Here is a 17,297-nt window from a genome sequence, read left to right as displayed (position 1 = left end):
TGCACAGGGGGCCTGCTCTCTGTGTAGTTATACCCTGAGCATGGCCGTTGGGTGCATACGGGGTCTGCTCTCTGTGCAGTCACGCCCTGAGCACACATCTGTTAGCCCGAGGGAGGCATCAGATGAAGTGCAGTCCCTGGATGATGCAGACGGCGAGCCCTTTCTCGGCTGCTGCCTGAGAGCCTGGGGGCCCGAGTGCACCCAGAGGGGCCTCAGGAGAAAGGTCTGGAGGGCTGTTGTGAAGAGGCAGCCCCGTGAGCCCCGGGCCCGCTCTGCACTGACACTGGCGAGGCGGCGTCCAGTGCAGGCTCAACAGCAGCTGCCTTCTAGGGGCTGCACTCTGTCAGACGCTGGTTTTTGTCTCGTTTTGATAGCTTTTTGCAAGCAAATCCCAGCAGCCACACGGAGACAGCAAAGAGCAGAGCCCCGAGGGTGGGGGAAGCCTGGCCAGTGGGCCCCTTTGACCTGATTTTTGGCTCCTTTCCTTGATTTGTGTAATCTTTCCTGTTTGCTGCTCCCTGTGTGGAATGCAGTGGAGTGGATGGGGTCACACTGGCAGGGTGGAGGGAGGCCTCACGCAGCAAGGCTGGTGGCCAGGGAGGTCATAAAGAGCAGACCCTGTCACACAGCTGTCACCTGCAAGCCAGCCCACCGCCCACCCCGGGACTGCTGTGACCTGGCCGTGTGTGCCCTGCTGCAGTTGGGTACAGCGGTGTGGACATGACCGAGGAGGGAGCCGTCGTCCCTTGGCTTCTTTCCCGGGGCTTCCACCACTGCCCTACTTGTCCTCTGGGTCCGGCGGCCTGTGCTCCCCTTTCTGACTGTGCCTCATGAGGAGCCCGGGGCTTGGCCACCCGTTCCGAGCGCTCCTGAACAGCGTGGGCCGAGCTGGGCTGTCCCTGAGGGAAGCGGCTGCTTGGCGGCGTTGGCCGGTGGCGCTGGGCGGATGCTGACGGCCCGGCAGGAGCGGCGCTGCTTCTCCCGACGGCAGCGGAGGGCTGAGCCAGGCCTTCTCGGGCAGGCTGGCGTGGGGCGGAGCGGAAGCAAGCATTGTAGTCGGTGCTGTGCTGTGAAGGGAGTCCTAGAGCCTCCACCAGAACCGAGGGGCTCCGCTCTCCGCCTGGGTGGTTCCTCACGTGTCCTGTCCTCTCCTCAAGGTCCGAGCCCCGATGGTGGTGCAGCAGCCCCAGGTGCAGCCACAGACGGCCGTGCAGACGCCGCAGGCCGCCCAGATGGTGGCATCCGGAGTCCAGGTGAGGGCCCTGGAGCCACGCAGTCCCCTAGCTCCCCGGCAGGTGCGTTCCACACGCGCGTGCACTGGGATCACGGGCAGCAGCAGCTCGGGGCCTGCTTCCGTCTCGGAGCTCCTCTGCCCACTGTGCTGGGCCAGGCAGGAGCTCCCCAAGGAGCTGTCCTGGGCCTGGGAGCAGCCGGCTCTCCTCAGCCAGGTCCTGGGCCCGGGGCAGCTGTGTCCTCCATGGGAGTGTCTCCCCGTCCCCCTGCATGCTGCCTGACAGACAGAACATGTGGCGGGGAGCAGCTCTCGAAGCCACAGAGGGGTGGGGGCAGCCTCCGAGCCACCACGCGGGGGCCAGGTCCCGCCTGACACCACTCGCTCCTCTGTGGCCTCCCTTCTGCTCAGCTGCAAGCTTGTCCTTGGGGAGTGTGGGCGCTGGCTGCGCTGAGGCATACGCGACACACATGGGGCAGGATAGGGACTTCCAGCAGGAGGCCCGGGCTTCATCCCTATCGAGAGTTGGGTTGTCAGGCCACGTGTGTCTGAAGCGTCCCTGCCAGCCTGGTGCTGGTGGTGAGGAGCGAGCCTTCCAGTCTGAGCCCCCCAGCTTTCCGTCCCCACTGGTGCTAGAAGCACGGATGGCTCTGACTTGGAGCACAGTGTTGGTTTCTAGATCGGACCGTGTGCTGCGGTGACCGGGAGGTTCTGGGCCCAGGCTGGCCTGGTGTGGACATGCAGCATTGGTGGTGCCCCGCTCACTCGCTACACACCCGTTGTAGTGTCAGCAGCTTGGTGCTTACAGTTGTGTGGGTCTGGGAGGTGGTCCACTCATGTCTATGTTATACGCCTATTCTCAGCACACGGGTTCGGGGCTGGGGGGGGCTGCACTGTGAAGTCCCTGGGCACCCGGAGGAGGAGAGTGCCGGCTGGGAATCGAGGTGTCAGATGGCTGATACCCAGCAGCCTCCGATGTCACTGTGCCCCGCATGCCCACTGGTGTAGTCTCGCATGTACCGCCGACCCCATGCCTGTAGCTGGGGGAGGGGCAGTGCTGTGTGCCGAGGGTGGAGGTCACCTCTGCCTCCCCAGCTTTGTTCTCGGGGGTGAGTTGCTGGGCTTCCCCTCGGCGTCCTTTACCCCGGGGCCTGAGAGGAGCCGGCACGTGTTGAGAGCAGCGCTGGGCAGCACCTGGTGGCGGGCGGCCCTTCCTTCCTCCCCCGACATCAGCTCCGGCGGGAGCAGAGAGAAAGACGGGGCTGGGGGGGGCTGCCGTCCACACTCGGGTCATGCTTTCAGACCAGGCATGTTTCTCGGAGCTTCCCTACCTGTTGTCTTGCTGTTTTCACTGCGGCTCTTGGTGGCCCCTGCCCACAGCCACTGCACCTTCCTGAAGGATGGCCCATATCTCATCAGTATCCTAGCAACAGTGCAGGGCCTGGTAGTGACCAGGTGATTGGGTACAGGCAGCCTTCTTGGGGCAGGACCTCCAGATTCCTAGCCACTTTTGGAGAGCTGAGTGGCACCGTGGACAAGGGTACACATGGTCTGGTTCAGAAGTTCTTACGTATTGGGCAAGGTTAGAGAGTGCGGTCAAGTGGATTCCTGCTCACAGCGCCCCTAGAGGGCAGAGTGGAACTGCCCACAGGGTCTCCAAGGCTGTCAGTCTTCAGGGAAGCAAAGCCCAAACCACACCCACTGCCCTGGAGTCCATTCTGACCCACAGCGCCCCTAGAGGACAGAGTGGAACTGCCCACAGGGTCTCCAAGGCTGTCAGTCTTCAGGGAAGCAAAGCCCAAACCACACCCACTGCCCTGGAGTCCATTCTGACCCACAGCGCCCCTAGAGGACAGAGTGGAACTGCACCACAGGGTTTCCCAGGCTGTCAGTCTTCATGGAAGCAGACTGCCTCATCTTTCTCCTGAGGAGTTGTTGGGGGTTCAAAGCGCCGACCTTCCAGTTAAGAGCACGTTAACCACACACCCCTGGGGCTCCTTCAGGAAGTGTACGTGACCTGGGGAAATATGTTCTGGTGTCTTTCTTTCTAGTTCTTGTCTGTGTCAAGACCGTGCTGCCATGGGGTTTTATTTTCGGCTCTTTAAGAGCTGTTGGTAAACGTTGCTGGAACAGCCACGTGGTTATCCTTCTGTGACTGTACCCACTGTGTCTCGTCACTGTTTTGGGGTCTTAAGGTTTTGCTGCTACAGATGATGCTGGGGTGCCTGTTTTGATAAATGGCTGACATGTAGGTTGTCCCCGGCCTTGAGTTCCCTTGTCACCTGTGTAGCATAAAAACATGCTCAGATCCCATGACCTGTCAGCTAGCAGTTTGATCGGGGTGCAGAAGTGCATATGAAGTCATTACCAGCACTGCTCATGGGCACCTGTCGGTGCTCCGTGGACCACTGAGCTGCTGCAGGGACCCACGGGCGGACCCTCAGGACCTACAGGGCAGCACCCCAGGGCAGGCTTGTTTCGTCAAAGAAGCCCTGCGTTTGGGCTGTTCTGGTGGCTGCCGCTGAAGGAGGTTGACCAGCCAGCCTCTTGGAGAATGCTGGATGGACCCGGGAAGCCCTTGGGTGGGGCCACAGCACCCAGACTCTCGGGCTCCAGGACCCCCAGGCAGCCTGGGACGTATGCGCAGCTCTCCTGGCTGACGTTGTGCAGGCAGCTGAGCACAGCCACCTGGGGGTGGGGCGGGCTTACGAGGAGCCTCCTCTCCGCCCACGTCTTGCCAGAGCACGCTGTGACTGCTTACGCAGGAAGGAAGGTCTGCGGCCTCAAACAGCCCTCCTGGGTGTCTCGGTCACCATGATGTGGGCATGTGTAGAAACTCACTGGAACCCACGAGATGCAGAGGCCTGTCTGCACAGACAGCCTTTCCCAAGCCTGCGTGGGGCACAGCTGCGAGACAGCTGCCACCCCGTGGAGCATGACGGGGCCCCTGGAGGCCCTCCCAGGCCAGCGGCCCCACTGCCTGGGGCCAGTGGCAGATCTGAGGCAGCGGGCCTGAAGGTAGGCTGGCCAGTCATAGGGTGCAGGTCTCTTCAGGACAAGGTTCTGTTGTTTGGCTCAGTGAACGTCACAAGTGTCCTCTTTGCAACTCTTTGGTGAAAGAAGATGAGTTACCCTTGTTAGGCTTTCCCAGGGAGAACAGAGTCTGTTGGGAACAGACTAGATGGACCTTTTCTCCCCACGATACAGTCTTTCTTCTGGGAGAAGAGTCGGTGCCCCTCAGGCCTCCTGTCTTAACTCCAGGCCTCGTCCTCTTCTCTGGAAGGGGCACTGTTACTCCATGTCCTCTCGGGTGGCCTCCACTGAGGGCAAGCAGCCAGTTGTACATGGGGTGACATCATCGCCTCTGTGGCCTCATGCCCCTGTGCTGCCGTGGCCAACATGGGGAGAGCTACCACAAGAGCACAGCCCTCATGGGGTGGGGGGAGTGGCCCTGTTTTTCAGACAGTCCTGTCTCAAGCCCTGAAGATGCTCTGAGCCCTTGAGGACGCCCAGGCCACATCCTCCTTGTGTGTGTAAAGTGAGGGGCCAGACGGCAGGACCGTACCCACATTTTGGCAGACACCGGGGGCGTCCCTTCCTTAGCCCCTGCCCTCCTCCCCCAGGAAGGCCCTGTCCCACAGCCCCCACCCAGCTCCTCGGGCTGCTGCACACGGCCCACGGTGAGGGAGCAGGGGCACATGCGATGCTAGCGCCTCCTGCCGAGGGGGCCGTGTGCAGCAGCCTCACTGCACTGAACCAGGAGGCCGGCCATCTTTCCTTCTGAGCCTCACCGTCATCTGACTAGTGCTAAGCTCGGGCAGGTGAGGCGCCTGCCCCACTGACACAGGGCCCAAGAGTGAGTTAAGGTCACTGCGTCAGCCATGTATTTTAAGATGTGTGCGTTCGTCGGGTACGGTCCCAGCCATCGATGCGATCTGGAGCCGCGTCACATAGGTCGAAGGACAGACCTGCTGTTCTTCAGCGGGAATTTTCCACGTGAACTCTGCTCCCCAACCCCAGGGCAGGCCGGCTCCTGTGCTCCCTGTACTTTGGTAGTCAAAGACCCAGTTCCTCAGTGTGTTTAGAACCAAGGGTATCAGAGAGAAGCAGAGGTGGTGGGGGACTGGCTGAGTGCAGGCAAGTCCCAGGGTGGCTGGCGCTGGTCAGGGACAGCCCTCCTCGTAGCAGATCGGGTGGAAGCCTGTCCCCAGTAGCCTGCTCTCCCACAAATCCACCCCCGGCCCTTGACTGACTGCTCCTCCTTCGTACACACCAGCGAGCGCTCAGCAGTCAGCTGCAGGACCACACGCGGAGGCCGTGTCCTCACGGCCCCGCCCAGCTCCTCACGCCTCTCTGGGCCTCCGGATACTGAGAGCTTGACCACACAGGGTCGCGCCTCAGCTCCTCTCCCCGGCCGCTCACGTCCCGCTGCCCTGGGCACGCCTCACCTGCCCGTGCACTGCGTTCTGTGTTGCGATTACTTTGTCTGTGTCCCTCTGTCCCCAAAGATGATCACCGCAGCCATGGTCCAAGGCGGGATGCAAGTAAGAGCCCGGTTCCCACCCTCCACTGCCGTGTCAGCCGCACCGCCAGGCGCCCTTCCCGCGGGTGGACAGCCCCCGGCTCAGGTATTTACCATCGGCGCCCTCAGAAAACAGAGGGTGGCTCACCCTCCCTGCCCTGGCACCCAGGGCCTCGCGGTCACAGCCGCGGCAGGGCACCATGCCAGGCAAAATCCAGCATCTGATTCTTGAAAGGGGTACAAGCAAAATAGGGATTTTACTTTTTCCCGTAATATTCTAGAGAGTTCTAGACCAGAAACCAAACCCAACCCACCGCCATCAAATCAGTTCCAAGTCACCGCAACCCCCACTGGGTTTCCGAGGCAGTAAATCTCTACGGAAATAGGTTGCCCCGTCTTCCTTCCAAGGAGTGGCTGGTGGGTTTGAACTGCCAGCCTTCTGGTTAGCAGTCAAATGCCTTAGGCACTATGCCACCAGAGTTCCTCAGAGAGTTCTAAAGTGTTCCTTTTCGTCAGAAGATAGAAGAGAGCCAAGGATCTTTCCCACTGCTTTCGTGTGTCACGTTGGTACACCCAGACCTCTGCCAGGCCGCCCACCTAGCCCCACTGCGCCCCTCAGCAGGACCCTGAGTCCCAGGGCCCTTTGGGGAACCTGCTCGCCCTGTAGTACTCCGCTTCCTGGCTTGCCTTGGCACCCCGTCACACACCGTCTTTCTCCCATGGCACCAGCCTCTGCCTTGGGTCTTCAGGTGCTCAACTCTCCTGTGTCCCTCCCTGTTGCCATGCCCCATTACTGACCGCCAACCGACATCCCCCTGGGTTCTCCACAGGCACCTTAGACTGAGGCTGGAAAAGGCCTCCGTGCTCCACCCACTCGCTGCCTCCTTCCTGCCTCCTGTCGCTCACATAGCCAGTCGCCCTGGGCCACGCAGGTCGTACTAGCCAGGTGTTACTGTCTGCGGGAACCCCCACCCCAAAGTAGAGCCAGAGGGGGAGAATGATGAAGGCAGAATCAAGTTCATGCCGGAAAGGAGCACTGTAGAAAATTCTGGGTCCCCTGGGTCATAGACTCAGGTGGAGGGGTGACAGGTGGCGCTGGCAGCGGCCAGCCCCCTGCACACGGACTTGTTCGCGACTCTACTGTCAGTTCTGGGTGTACCCGGAGTCTCAGGACTGGTCCGGGTCGGGTCAGCAAGGATCAGGACCTGCTGCTTGTCTCAGCAGGAGACCAAAGCCAGAGGAGTTCCAGAAAGGGGAACTGAGCTCGGACTAGACTGCAGCTTTTGTCCAGGTTTGAATTTGAAAGCAACCTTACTCATGCTGGCAGGCGAGAGGGGACTCCGGGCAAGTGGGAGCGGACCCTGGCAGCGTAGACCTGTGCCCGCCGGCCGAGAGCAGACGCTATTCAGAGAAGGGGGAAGCCACTGGAGAAGGAGCCAGAAGGGGAGGCCTCCACTGCCTGGTGAGGCGCTCTGCCACCCATAGGGCCTGTGCGCACCCTGCCTCCTCACTGCAGGCCCCTGCCCACCCGACCCTGGACTCCTGTGTTGTCACTGGGCCCCGCCTTCCTGACATGGACCCGCCGATGCCACCAAGGGCAGTGAGGGTGTGCTTTAAAACGGCGCCACTTGGAAGTGGGGCTTGCGGTTTGAAACGTGCTTTTCTCGACCTTTCAGCTCAGGGTCAAACACAACAAAACCAACGTTTTCCGTGTTAGATTTAGGACCTGAACGCCGTTCCCTGCTGTATCTGCATACATGCACTTGTGTGTGTGCACGCGAGTGCACGCACTAACGTGTACATGCACACACATGTGTACACACATGCACACGTATGCGCATGCCCACACAGCCTAGCCAGACTTGGACACTCTCTCTCCAGCTCTTCTCCAGTCAGCACGCACCCCCAATCCATTCCCTGCACCAGCCTCAGCCTGGGGCCCTGGTGTTGCTTCCCTGAGATTCCTCAGGGCCAGCGCCCGGCCTGTGAGCATCCGGGGCCCTGTGGGCCAACTCTGGTGCCGGGGCCACATGGTCTTGCTCATCTGGTGGGCCTCACGCCTACCATCCTCATGCTGGACCAGAAACCCACTCCCAGAGAAGAGACCCCCGGCGTCATGACCTCATTCCCCCTCCACCATGGGGATCAGTCCCCACTTCTGGTGGGCCGGGCCGCTGGGGGAGCAAAACCAGCACAGTCCATGGCCCCAGAACCCACTCTGTGGTAGGAGTCCATGATGCCCGCAGCCCTGCACGGAGGCCTCGGGTGGCGCCAGGGTTGTCCGATGGGCAGTGGTCCCAGGCGGCCCAGAGCAGCTGGTGCCACCAGCCCTTCTAGAAGTTTCCTCTGTGGTGTCATCCTTCCAACCCCCCTTCTGCTGTTTCTCTGCATTCACCCTGTCTTCTGGTCCCCATTCCTTACGCTTATCCTCTCCACCAGGGCCCTCACGCACCCCCAGCCCACCCACTGCAAGGCCACCACAGCCTCCCGTGGCTCAGCCCACACGAGGGTCCTAGGGCAGGTCCTCTGGACCGTGGTGTAGGGTTTTTTTTTTTTTTTTTTTTTTTTTTTTCATTTTTAATTGTGCTTTGGGTACAAATTTACAAAGCAGATTAGTTTTATATTCAACATTCATGCACGTTTGATTTCACAGCCCGATTACCATCCCCTCACCACCCTCTCCCTGTGCCCTGCTTATCTCTGCATTCCTGTCTGTCCAGTTGTCCTTCTGTGTGAATGCTGCCCCTCTGATGTCTCATGGCCGATTGCTCTGAGAGGTGCATTTTCTTAGAGTAGGTGGGTGCATCATCCTGGGATAGGTGTTCTGCTTGTTGGTGTTTCTGCTATTGGGCTGAGAGCCAACCCATGGGCATTAGTCCTTTTCTAGGCCCAAAGGGTAACCCGGGGCCACAGTCTTGGGGGTTTCACCAGTCTCTATCCGACCAGTAATTCTGGTTGTTTTTGTGTTTCTGAATTTTGTTCCCCATTTTTCCTCCCACTCTATCCAGGTTCTCTAGTTTGGATCCCCCTCCGAGTGGTTGGCATTCTAACGGGCACCATCTAGTTCTTCTGGTCTCAGGGTTGTGGAGGCTGAGGTCCTCGTGATCCATCCTATCTTTGGACTCATTGTTTCCAAGTGACTTTGATTTTCTTCACTCTTTTTCACTCTAGACGAGAGGAGACCAATAGTTACATCTTACATGGACGCTCAAAAGCTTTTAAGACCCCAGTTGCTACTCACCAAAGTAGGCTGTAGAAGAAGATTTTCACGTGCTGTGTTGTGCCAATTAAGCATGGTGACCCCGAGGCCACAGGTCGTGGGGTCATTTTGCTCCTAGGAGAGCAGGTATCCGCAGGAGTCACTATGGTGTCATGTTGAGTGTGCCTGGTGCTGCCCCACAGCGTGCGACCTCGAGGAACCCCTTCCTGTTCTGTGCACCCATCCGCTCTTCCAGCATGTGGTGACAGGGCGCCCTCCCGGGACCGGACGAGGAGCGGTGTCCCTTGGGTGCTTTGGCTGCTCCTCAGAAGACGCTGTCACACTTAACTGAGGCTTTAGCCTTTGCTCTCCTGTGCTGCCGAGCCTGCCAGCTCACCCATGCCCTGGAGAACAGACAAGGAGGCAGCTTCTCACCGGGCCCAGCTGGGTGGGCCTCTGGGGGCTGCCTCGTGCCCTGTGGCCCGTCTCGGTGGCCTCAGTTCCCAGCACTGAGCCCTGCTGCCTCTCTGGGTGTGGGGCTCCTCGTTTCAGAAATGAGAGGGTAGCCAATGGTGTTCTTCCTACTGGGGGCCGCCGGGCACACTGCCTCACAAAGTGCTGAGTAGCACCAGGGGGAGGAGCGTCTGGGGTTGCCACCTGAGCACAGGGAGCCACGCGGAGAGCAGCATCCTGATGGGGGCACCAGCGCCCCCTCCACTGGGGGACAGGACCCCGGCAGCCTCCACCCCAGCACTGGAGGGGGGGCTGGTGGAGGGCAGGAGGGGGGCAGGTAAATGCATCCATAAGCTCAGGCGAGCAACCCCAAGAGAGGCCGGTGAGCTGGGATGGGGCCAGGGACACGCCTCCCTGTTCAGGTGCCCTTCCTGTCCCTGGTTTCAGAGCAAGAAAGACGTGTTCTTGGGAGCACAGCCAGTGCAGGCCCCCCAGGGATGTTGGGGAAGCATGTTCCCAGCGCCGGTGTCAGGACGCCCAGGGGAGGTGGCTCGCGGGAGACTCTAGAACCTGGTGGCCGAGGCGTGTGTAGATGGGCCGGGACGTTGGCGGAGAGGGGCTGGTGGTGCCCCACGAAGGTCACCCCCGGAGAAGGCCGCGCATGCTGGCAGATGGCGCCCCATCTCGGGGAGGCTGACCTCAGGGCCACCAGCCTGCACTTGGGGGACATGGTTGTGTCGCAGACTTGTCCCTGACCCCTGGGTGGTTTGGTCCGTGGAGCTCAGGGGCGAGTAGTGGTGGTGTCCCTGGCGATGACAGGTGACCAGGTGCAGGCTCACCTCCAAGCACTGTGGGAACAGCTTTGCAGAATGGCGTTGAGAGCGTTCTCATGGAGGACCATGGCTGTCAGACCCACTGGCAGGCCTGCTGGGGTGGAAGGCTGCAGGAGCCTGGACCAGGTGTGCTGTGGACACAGCCCCCCCAGGGACCCGGGTGTTCCCTGACCTCCTGCATCTGGGCAGAAGGGGCAGGAGCTCCTGCAGGCAGCAGCACAGGGCAGACAGGCCTCCAGCTGTACTTGTCCTGGGCACAGTCAGAACCTGGGCAGTGCGGCCCCCGGTGGTGGTGTCGGGGTTCTGCACCTGCACCGGCAGGTGGGCCCACCCAGCAGCCAACAGAGGGAGGAGCTGGCTGCCTCCCGCGGGGCCCTGGGCTGGGGACCCCGCGCCTGATCTGGCCCCTCCGCAGCGCCTTGGTTGGCTGCAGAAAGGCTTGGTTTTCTGTCCCCTTCCTGGGGTGGTGCCTGGAGGGGACCGTGGGGAGCCACGGGGCACACGTGCAGGCCAGCAGACGGGCGGTGGCGGGGCGGCAGCGGCCAGCGCCACCAGGCTCAGGTCTCTCTCGCCCCCAGGTCAGCCAGAGTGGCCTCCCGATGCTGTCCTCGCCGTCACCCGGCCAGCAAGTGCCAACCCCTCAGTCGATGCCCCCGCCTCCCCAGCCGTCTCCCCAGCCGGGCCAGCCTAGCTCTCAGCCCAACTCCAACGTCAGGTAGGCTGGGGGCTGCCCGTGTGCAGGGTGCGCTGCCCCCGCCCCCCGCCCCCCCAACACACCTCCTTCTTTGCCGCAGCTCTGGCCCCGCCCCGTCCCCCGGTAGCTTCCTGCCCAGCCCCTCACCTCAGCCTTCTCAGAGCCCGGTCACAGCGCGCACCCCTCAGAACTTCAGCGTGCCCTCACCTGGACCTCTGAACACCCCAGGTGAGCGGGGCCATGGGCTGCAGAGGGCCCACACACCCCGCAGGTACGTAGGGCCGGGGCTCAGCGAACCGGGTCATGTATTGGGGTGGTCCCCATACACACCCCAGCATTGAGTGCAGGGCCCGAGTCCCGCCTCCGGCGCCCAATCCCGTGGCTGTGTGCGGAGCTGGGCGGGCAGGCGGCCCCCCTTACAGCCGTGCGCCCGCAGTGAACCCCAGCTCGGCCATGAGCCCCGCCGGCCCGAGCCAGGCCGAGGAGCAGCAGTACCTGGAGAAGCTGAAGCAGCTGTCCAAGTACATCGAGCCCCTCCGCCGGATGATCAACAAGATCGACAAGAACGAAGGTGCGGCCGGGCCGCGGGGCGGGGGCCGGGCCCCGGGGCAGCGGCTCAGTGTGCCCTCCCCCCCCAGACAGAAAGAAGGACCTTAGCAAGATGAAGAGCCTCCTGGACATCCTGACGGACCCGTCCAAGCGGTGAGCCCGCGCCCGCGGCCCGGGGGGTGCGCCCGCAGGACGGCGGGCTCAGCCAGGCCGGGATTCATCGTGGGTTTAGAGAGGGCTTGGGGGCTGCCGGCCGGAGCTGCCTGCCACCCCCTTGGAGAGCCCCAGTGGCGTTGCTGCGGACCCGAAGGCCCTACTGCGGCCTGGCCGGTGATGCCTTCCCCGCCCCGCTCACCTCCGCCCTGATTTGCTGGTGACCGGAGCAGGGGACTCGGTGTTCCTAGGCTCAGTCCCCATGTGCAGAGGGACAGCTGCAGCCCACACGCGTTGAGTGTGAAGCCAAACGCTGGCAACACAGCAAGTGCCGGCGTCGCAACACCTGAAGCCTGTCGCCCCTCGCCCCAGCCTGTTTCCCCTTCTGCGGAAATAGGGGGGGGCCCGCCTTGCCAGCCCAGGGCTGCTCCGAGTGGGCCGGCTCCACAGGCCGTGTGCAGGGAGCTCTGAGTGTTCCTTCCAGAAGCTTCCGCCCTTCCTGCTGTGGGGGCAGAGTGCTCAGCTGGGACCCTCGGAGGGAGGCGATCCCCAGGACTCGGGGGCTGGGCTGGGGCGGGCGGCCTAGAGGGGAGCGTCGCCCAGTGCTGGGCCTCTGGCCGCGCCCGCTGGCCCCAGGGTCAGCTCTAGGGAGCACGGCCGCCTCGCCTAGCCTTGGGGGCCTGGGGGTCAGGGTGGTGGCCTGCTGGCGTTTCCCGTGGAGGTACCCTGGCTACCTGCAGCCAGCTCCCTCCAACCTTCCGCACTGAGGGCTGGCCGGCACTCCCTGCAGCTGTCCCCTGAAGACCCTGCAGAAGTGCGAGATCGCGCTGGAGAAGCTCAAGAACGACATGGCCGTGGTGCGTGGGGAGCCTCGGGGCTCAGGGGCGGCAGGGGGCAGGCCACAGTGAGTGGCAGCTTGGGCTCAGGTCTGTGGCGGCGGGGGCGGGGAGGTGCTGGGCGGAGGAGGCAAGCAGGCCCTGGGCCGCGGTCCTAGGGCCGCTGAGCCCTCTGGCTGCCTGTCTGCAGCCCACGCCCCCGCCGCCCCCGGTGCCGCCCACCAAGCAACAGTACCTGTGCCAGCCCCTCCTGGACGCCGTCCTGGCCAACATCCGCTCACCCGTCTTCAACCACTCCCTGTACCGCACGTTCATGCCACCAATGGCAGCCATCCACGGCCCACCCATCACGTACGTACGCCGGGTGTGCGGGGGCAGCCCGGCCCGGCCCCTGCTCACCCCCGCCTCCCGCAGGGCCCCCCCGCTGTGCACCCGGAAGCGCAAGTTCGAGGAGGAGGAGCGGCAGAGTATCCCCAGCGTGCTCCAGGGGGAGGTGGCCCGCTTGGACCCCAAGTTCCTGGTGAACTTGGACCCTTCTCACTGCAGCAACAACGGCACTGTCCACCTGATCTGCAAGCTGGGTGAGGGCCGGGCCGGGGGCCGCCCGCAGACACCCACCTCCTGGGGACCCAGGCCCGAGAGACCTTCCCGTGGTTCTCCCTGGAGCCAGCCTGCATGCCTGCTTTGTCCCCACACACAGCTGACAGGCGCCATGCGGTCCTGTGGATGGGGGGCGGGGGCAGGGGCGGGCTCTGCAGGGCGCCCCACTTCTGCAGTTGGGGGCTTCAGGGCTGCAGGCCGGTCACAGCCGCAGCTTCGTGTTTTGCAGATGACAAGGACCTCCCAAGCGTGCCCCCGCTGGAGCTCAGTGTGCCTGCCGACTACCCCGCCCAGAGCCCACTCTGGGTCGACCAGCAGTGGCAGTATGGTAGGCGTACCCTGGAGGCGGCCTGCAGCCCCAGGACGAAAGGGTGGTGTCTCAGAGAGGGGATCCCTGCCTGAGCTCCTTGGGTGAGGGGTGCAGGGGCCCACTGTGACCTCCGCAAGGCTGATGGAAGGGGCACGCGAGGCCTCTGAGGAAAACCCCGTTGGTGGGAGGTGGTCCGCCTGATGTCAGAGCCGGCACCCGGGGCCAGGACGAGGAGAGCCCCTCAAAGGGGGTTGAAAGGCTCCCGAGCCGGGTCCAGACGCCACGTGCTCCTCCAGTGGTGGGTGCCCCTCCCCTCACCGTGAGGCCGTTGGCCTCGTGGCACCTGAGGGCCTGCAGCGGTGCCACACTCGGTGCCCCCTCCCTTGCAGAGGCCAACCCCTTCCTGCAGTCGGTGCACCGCTTCATGACCTCCCGGCTGCTGCAGCTCCCCGACAAGCACTCGGTCACGGCCCTGCTCAACACCTGGGCGCAGAGCGTCCACCAGGCCTGCCTCTCGGCCGCGTAGCAGCCCTGGGCCGCGGGCCACCCACTGAGACTGCCGGGGGCGCCGCCTCACACTGGACGGCACTGGGCGTTGGCTTCTTAGAAAGCCCGGCTTAGATTAGCTTTCTTGCTTTCGTCTTCTGCCTTGGGACCTACCAGACCTCCTCCCACGCTGGGACAGACCTTGGCCAGGTTGTGGAGCCGACCGCACCAGGGAGGGCTGCCCCTTTCCTCGGGAGGCCCTCCTCGAGGAGTTCCGCCCTGGCTCCGCACGCCTGTCACCTGCCACTCCTCACACTTCCCCTGTGCGCTCGGCCGGTACCACTCAGCGTGTGTCCCAGGATAGGCCCACCTGCCCCAGGCCCACACGGACATCATAGGAAATTCCCAGCGCAAGTGGGCTTGCCCCGCCCGCAGCTCTGGGTGTAGACAGACAGCGTTGCCTTTGGCATGTGGGACACAGCACGGGAGGTTGGGGGGTGGTCCTGGGGAGCAGGCTCCACTTTGGAGGAAAGGCACTTCCCCTTCACACTGCTTGGCACAGCGGGGCACACAAGGCAGTGGGTCTTGTCCCTGTACTGAGGCCCGGCTGTGAATGATTAAGCATGGGCAGCCCTGTGATGCAGCTGCCCGCCACAGCCTGTTCCAAGACTGTCCTCTGGGCCACCCCAGTCAACCACGTCCCGCTGCTGCGTGCCACCAGGCCACCCTGGGTGCCAGCTGGCCTCAGCACAGGAGTCTGTCTTTTGTATGCGTGCTACCATGTCATTTTGGTTCTTGTATAATAAATTTATTAACTCCCATTCTTGTCACAAGTCTGTTCCCTACACACCCTGCGAGATTCTGGGCCCACTGTCCTGTGAGGTCAGTTTTTGGAGCACTGTCTGGCCCCGGATACCCTGGCCCTGGTTCCTCCTCCTGTGACACACAGCGTCCCCCAGCTCTGAGGGCAGGGCTCCGACCTCAGGGGGACACACTGAATGGGACGCCGAGGAGACGGGGAGTGTGACCCACCCAGAGAGCAGCTGCTGGCGTCCAGAGGGTTCCGCGCTGACAAGGGCTGACGTGAGCCCTGGATGCCCCGAGGTGGGAAACCCCAAGCTAGGCCCTTGGTGGTGGCCCCCCCAGGAAACGGGGGGCTCAGCTGGACAAGTTGTGGAACAGCACTTGCTTCTTGAAGCAAAAAGACTCAGAAGGCCTGAGAGGCAGTGCCCGGCCAGACCAGGGAACGCCTAGAGCCCTCCAGTCCCACGTGACTCCGAGAGGGTGGGAAGCTTTGCCTCAGCACCCCACTCGCAAAGCTGCCGAGGCCCATTGAGGTCCGTGGACTGACCAGCAAGCCCCTTGGAAATTCCAGGGAGCACAGGCAAGCGGGAAACAGGAGAGATGCGACTGAAAGAAACGAAGTTTATGATTCAGTGGTGGGATCCGGGTTAATTTCACAACAGGCTTTTTGTAAGAACTCGGTTTGCCTTGAAGCGTCAGGTTCTTTGGATCGTTCGGGGGCTGGTTTCTGGGCTGCGGGGCCCTGGGCAGCGACTGGGCTCAGAGCACCGAGCGGTGCACACGCCGGCTCTGCACCACCTGCAGCCGCTTCTGCCGCTCCGTGAAGCTGCTCTTGAGGCTCTGCTTCAGGGCAGGCAGGATGGCCCTCTCCGCGAGGGACACGGGACTCATGATCAGGCTGCGGACAGAGGAGGGTCGCTGCAGCGCAGGCCGGCCCCGACAGCCTGCAGCGCAGGTGGCCGCGTCTGCGCCCGCCCGCCCAGCCAGCCAGGACTTCCTGGTACCGAAGACTCACCACTTCTTAGACAGGCCCCTGGCAGCTGCAGCCTTGGGGGATGGCATGGCCTCCTGGTCCCTGGGAGAGGCGAAAGTCAGCCGTGAGCTATGGCCAACCCCAGCGAGTGGTGAAGGGCGGGTGGTTGGCCAGGGACACTCACTTGGGAGAGCTGGGCATTGGCTTGTCCAGGGTGGGCCTGGGGGTCTGGCCCCCGTCCAGCAGGGACTTGAGGTGTTGCAGCTGAAAGGGAGACAGGACGTGTGGGGCCCGCGGCGGCAGGGACCCGCCCCTGCGCCCGGGCCTCACCTCTTGGGCTTGCAGCAGGTTGGCATTCCACAGCTGCCTGATGACCACCTCGCACTGCTGGAGCGTGGTGGGCTTGCGCAGGTGCGGGGGCAGGCTCAGTGAGGGGCTCGCCAGCCTGCCCTTGGACTGACTGCCCGACCCGGGGACAGTCCCCACGCTACTGACCTCTGCTTCTTTATCCCTAAAAAAGCCAGTGTTTAGTGCAGTAGCCAGGGCCACGCTCACCCCAGTGTGGAAACAGTGGCAGAGGGGGCATCCAGTCTCCCTTCTCCAGCCAAACAGGGTGCTCTGGGCCCCTAGGTGGCTCTCCAGGGCCAGCTGTGACCTGGCCTGCCCCTCCATCCCCTCCCCAGTTCAGATGTGGCTTGGGGACTATGCCGTCAGCCTAGCAAGGAATCTATGAGCAAAGAAGTGGGCGCCTGTCCTGCTGGGTGCAGTACCTAAGGGGACGACAGGGTCATTGCTTTCCAGAGAAGTCCAGAAATGCTGGAGTGTAAAAGCCCGGGCCGCTCTCCCACTGGGGCAGGCTGTCCGAGGCCAGGCTGGGCAGTGTTAAACTGCTGTGTTCCAATCAGGCCACACATGGCTCCCAGAGTGGTTCTCGGGAACCATCCCCTGTTCTTGGTCAAAAGTAAACTAATTTGGAGGTGAGTCATCTTGCTTGCTTTTTCTGAGAAAATCGTTGCAGGGCTGCTGCTGACCCCCTCCTGGGCTCGGGGGTGCAGCAGCTGGAAAGGAGGGCTGTCAGTCCCCACACTAGGGGCAGCGCTGATTCCAGGGCTCACTGAAGGATGGTGCCTGGGCCCTGTGTCTGCGGCTTACCTGGCCTGGTCCTGCTCCCCCGCTCCAGGGGCTTTGTCGCTGGGACTCGGGGGCTCCTCCTCAAAGTCTGCCTTTTGGGGGACGTCCACTTTGGAGCCCTGCTTCTTGGAGTAGCTGGGCTGGCTCCTGGCCTTGCCTTGAGACATGGCTGCAGGTCAGATCCGACAGGGGCGTCACTGACCGCTGGGGCTGCTGCCACACCCTCCAGGGCTGGCTGGGTGCGAGGTGCCTGCCTCTAGCTCAGTTGCCCCCTCTGTATGGAGACGGGTAGCCGGGCCTCCCTCGGTGCCCTGCTGGGAGGCGTGAGCGGCGTCTGCGGGCGAGACAGGCACCCCGCAGCCCCCCAAGCAGCCGGTCTCCACCATTCACAGGCGAGGTGTGGGGGGACCTGCCGTCCAAACTCCCGACTCTGGTCAAAGAGCAACTAACTGAACGAGAGGTCGGGAGGCCAGCCCGGGGATGTACGACCGGGACCCGGGAAGCCCGCGGGGGCCCTGGACGA

The 17,297-nt window shown here is 62.9% G+C and overlaps 2 protein-coding genes across 2 annotated transcripts in view; one reads left to right on the top strand and one right to left on the bottom strand.

Moving 5' to 3' along the window:
* MED15 (mediator complex subunit 15) overlaps positions 1–13,906 on the top strand; it is a 68,507-nt gene extending 54,601 nt beyond the window's left edge. The window contains exons 7-18 of the mRNA XM_007955466.2: positions 80–223; positions 1,158–1,253; positions 5,740–5,859; positions 10,817–10,953; positions 11,033–11,160; positions 11,369–11,503; positions 11,571–11,634; positions 12,425–12,491; positions 12,661–12,821; positions 12,885–13,051; positions 13,300–13,398; positions 13,770–13,906. Of these exons, the coding sequence (XP_007953657.1) occupies positions 80–223; positions 1,158–1,253; positions 5,740–5,859; positions 10,817–10,953; positions 11,033–11,160; positions 11,369–11,503; positions 11,571–11,634; positions 12,425–12,491; positions 12,661–12,821; positions 12,885–13,051; positions 13,300–13,398; positions 13,770–13,906 (1,455 nt within the window). The remainder of the gene's footprint in view (positions 1–79; positions 224–1,157; positions 1,254–5,739; positions 5,860–10,816; positions 10,954–11,032; positions 11,161–11,368; positions 11,504–11,570; positions 11,635–12,424; positions 12,492–12,660; positions 12,822–12,884; positions 13,052–13,299; positions 13,399–13,769) is intronic.
* Positions 13,907–15,429: 1,523 nt separating this feature from the next.
* On the bottom strand, positions 15,430–17,160 carry LOC103209574 (coiled-coil domain-containing protein 74B). Its single transcript, XM_007955465.1, has 6 exons — positions 17,073–17,160; positions 16,796–16,943; positions 15,974–16,154; positions 15,828–15,907; positions 15,686–15,745; positions 15,430–15,568 (listed from the first exon to the last, which is right to left on the bottom strand). Exons 1-6 carry the CDS (start codon positions 17,158–17,160, stop codon positions 15,430–15,432), a joined length of 696 nt encoding a protein of 231 aa, XP_007953656.1.
* Positions 17,161–17,297: the final 137 nt, after the last annotated feature.

The sequence above is a fragment of the Orycteropus afer genome, unplaced genomic scaffold, assembly GCF_000298275.1.
Source record: "Orycteropus afer afer isolate SDZICR_OR568_19922 unplaced genomic scaffold, OryAfe1.0 scaffold00502, whole genome shotgun sequence".
In the NCBI taxonomy this organism is placed as follows: domain Eukaryota; kingdom Metazoa; phylum Chordata; class Mammalia; order Tubulidentata; family Orycteropodidae; genus Orycteropus; species Orycteropus afer.
The sequence above is the reverse complement of the archived record's forward strand: the minus strand, read 5'-3'. Positions and strand labels throughout refer to the sequence as shown.

Bases quoted from the DNA above. Each gene is read 5' to 3' on its own strand.
- LOC103209574 (XM_007955465.1), bottom strand. From the start codon at position 17,160: ATGGTGGAGACCGGCTGCTTGGGGGGCTGCGGGGTGCCTGTCTCGCCC. The intron at 16,155-16,795 runs GTAAGCCGCAGA...TGGCTTTTTTAG, and splicing joins GGGGAGCAGGACCAGGCCAG to GGATAAAGAAGCAGAGGTCA. The intron at 15,746-15,827 runs GTGAGTGTCCCT...CGCCTCTCCCAG, and splicing joins CCAATGCCCAGCTCTCCCAA to GGACCAGGAGGCCATGCCAT.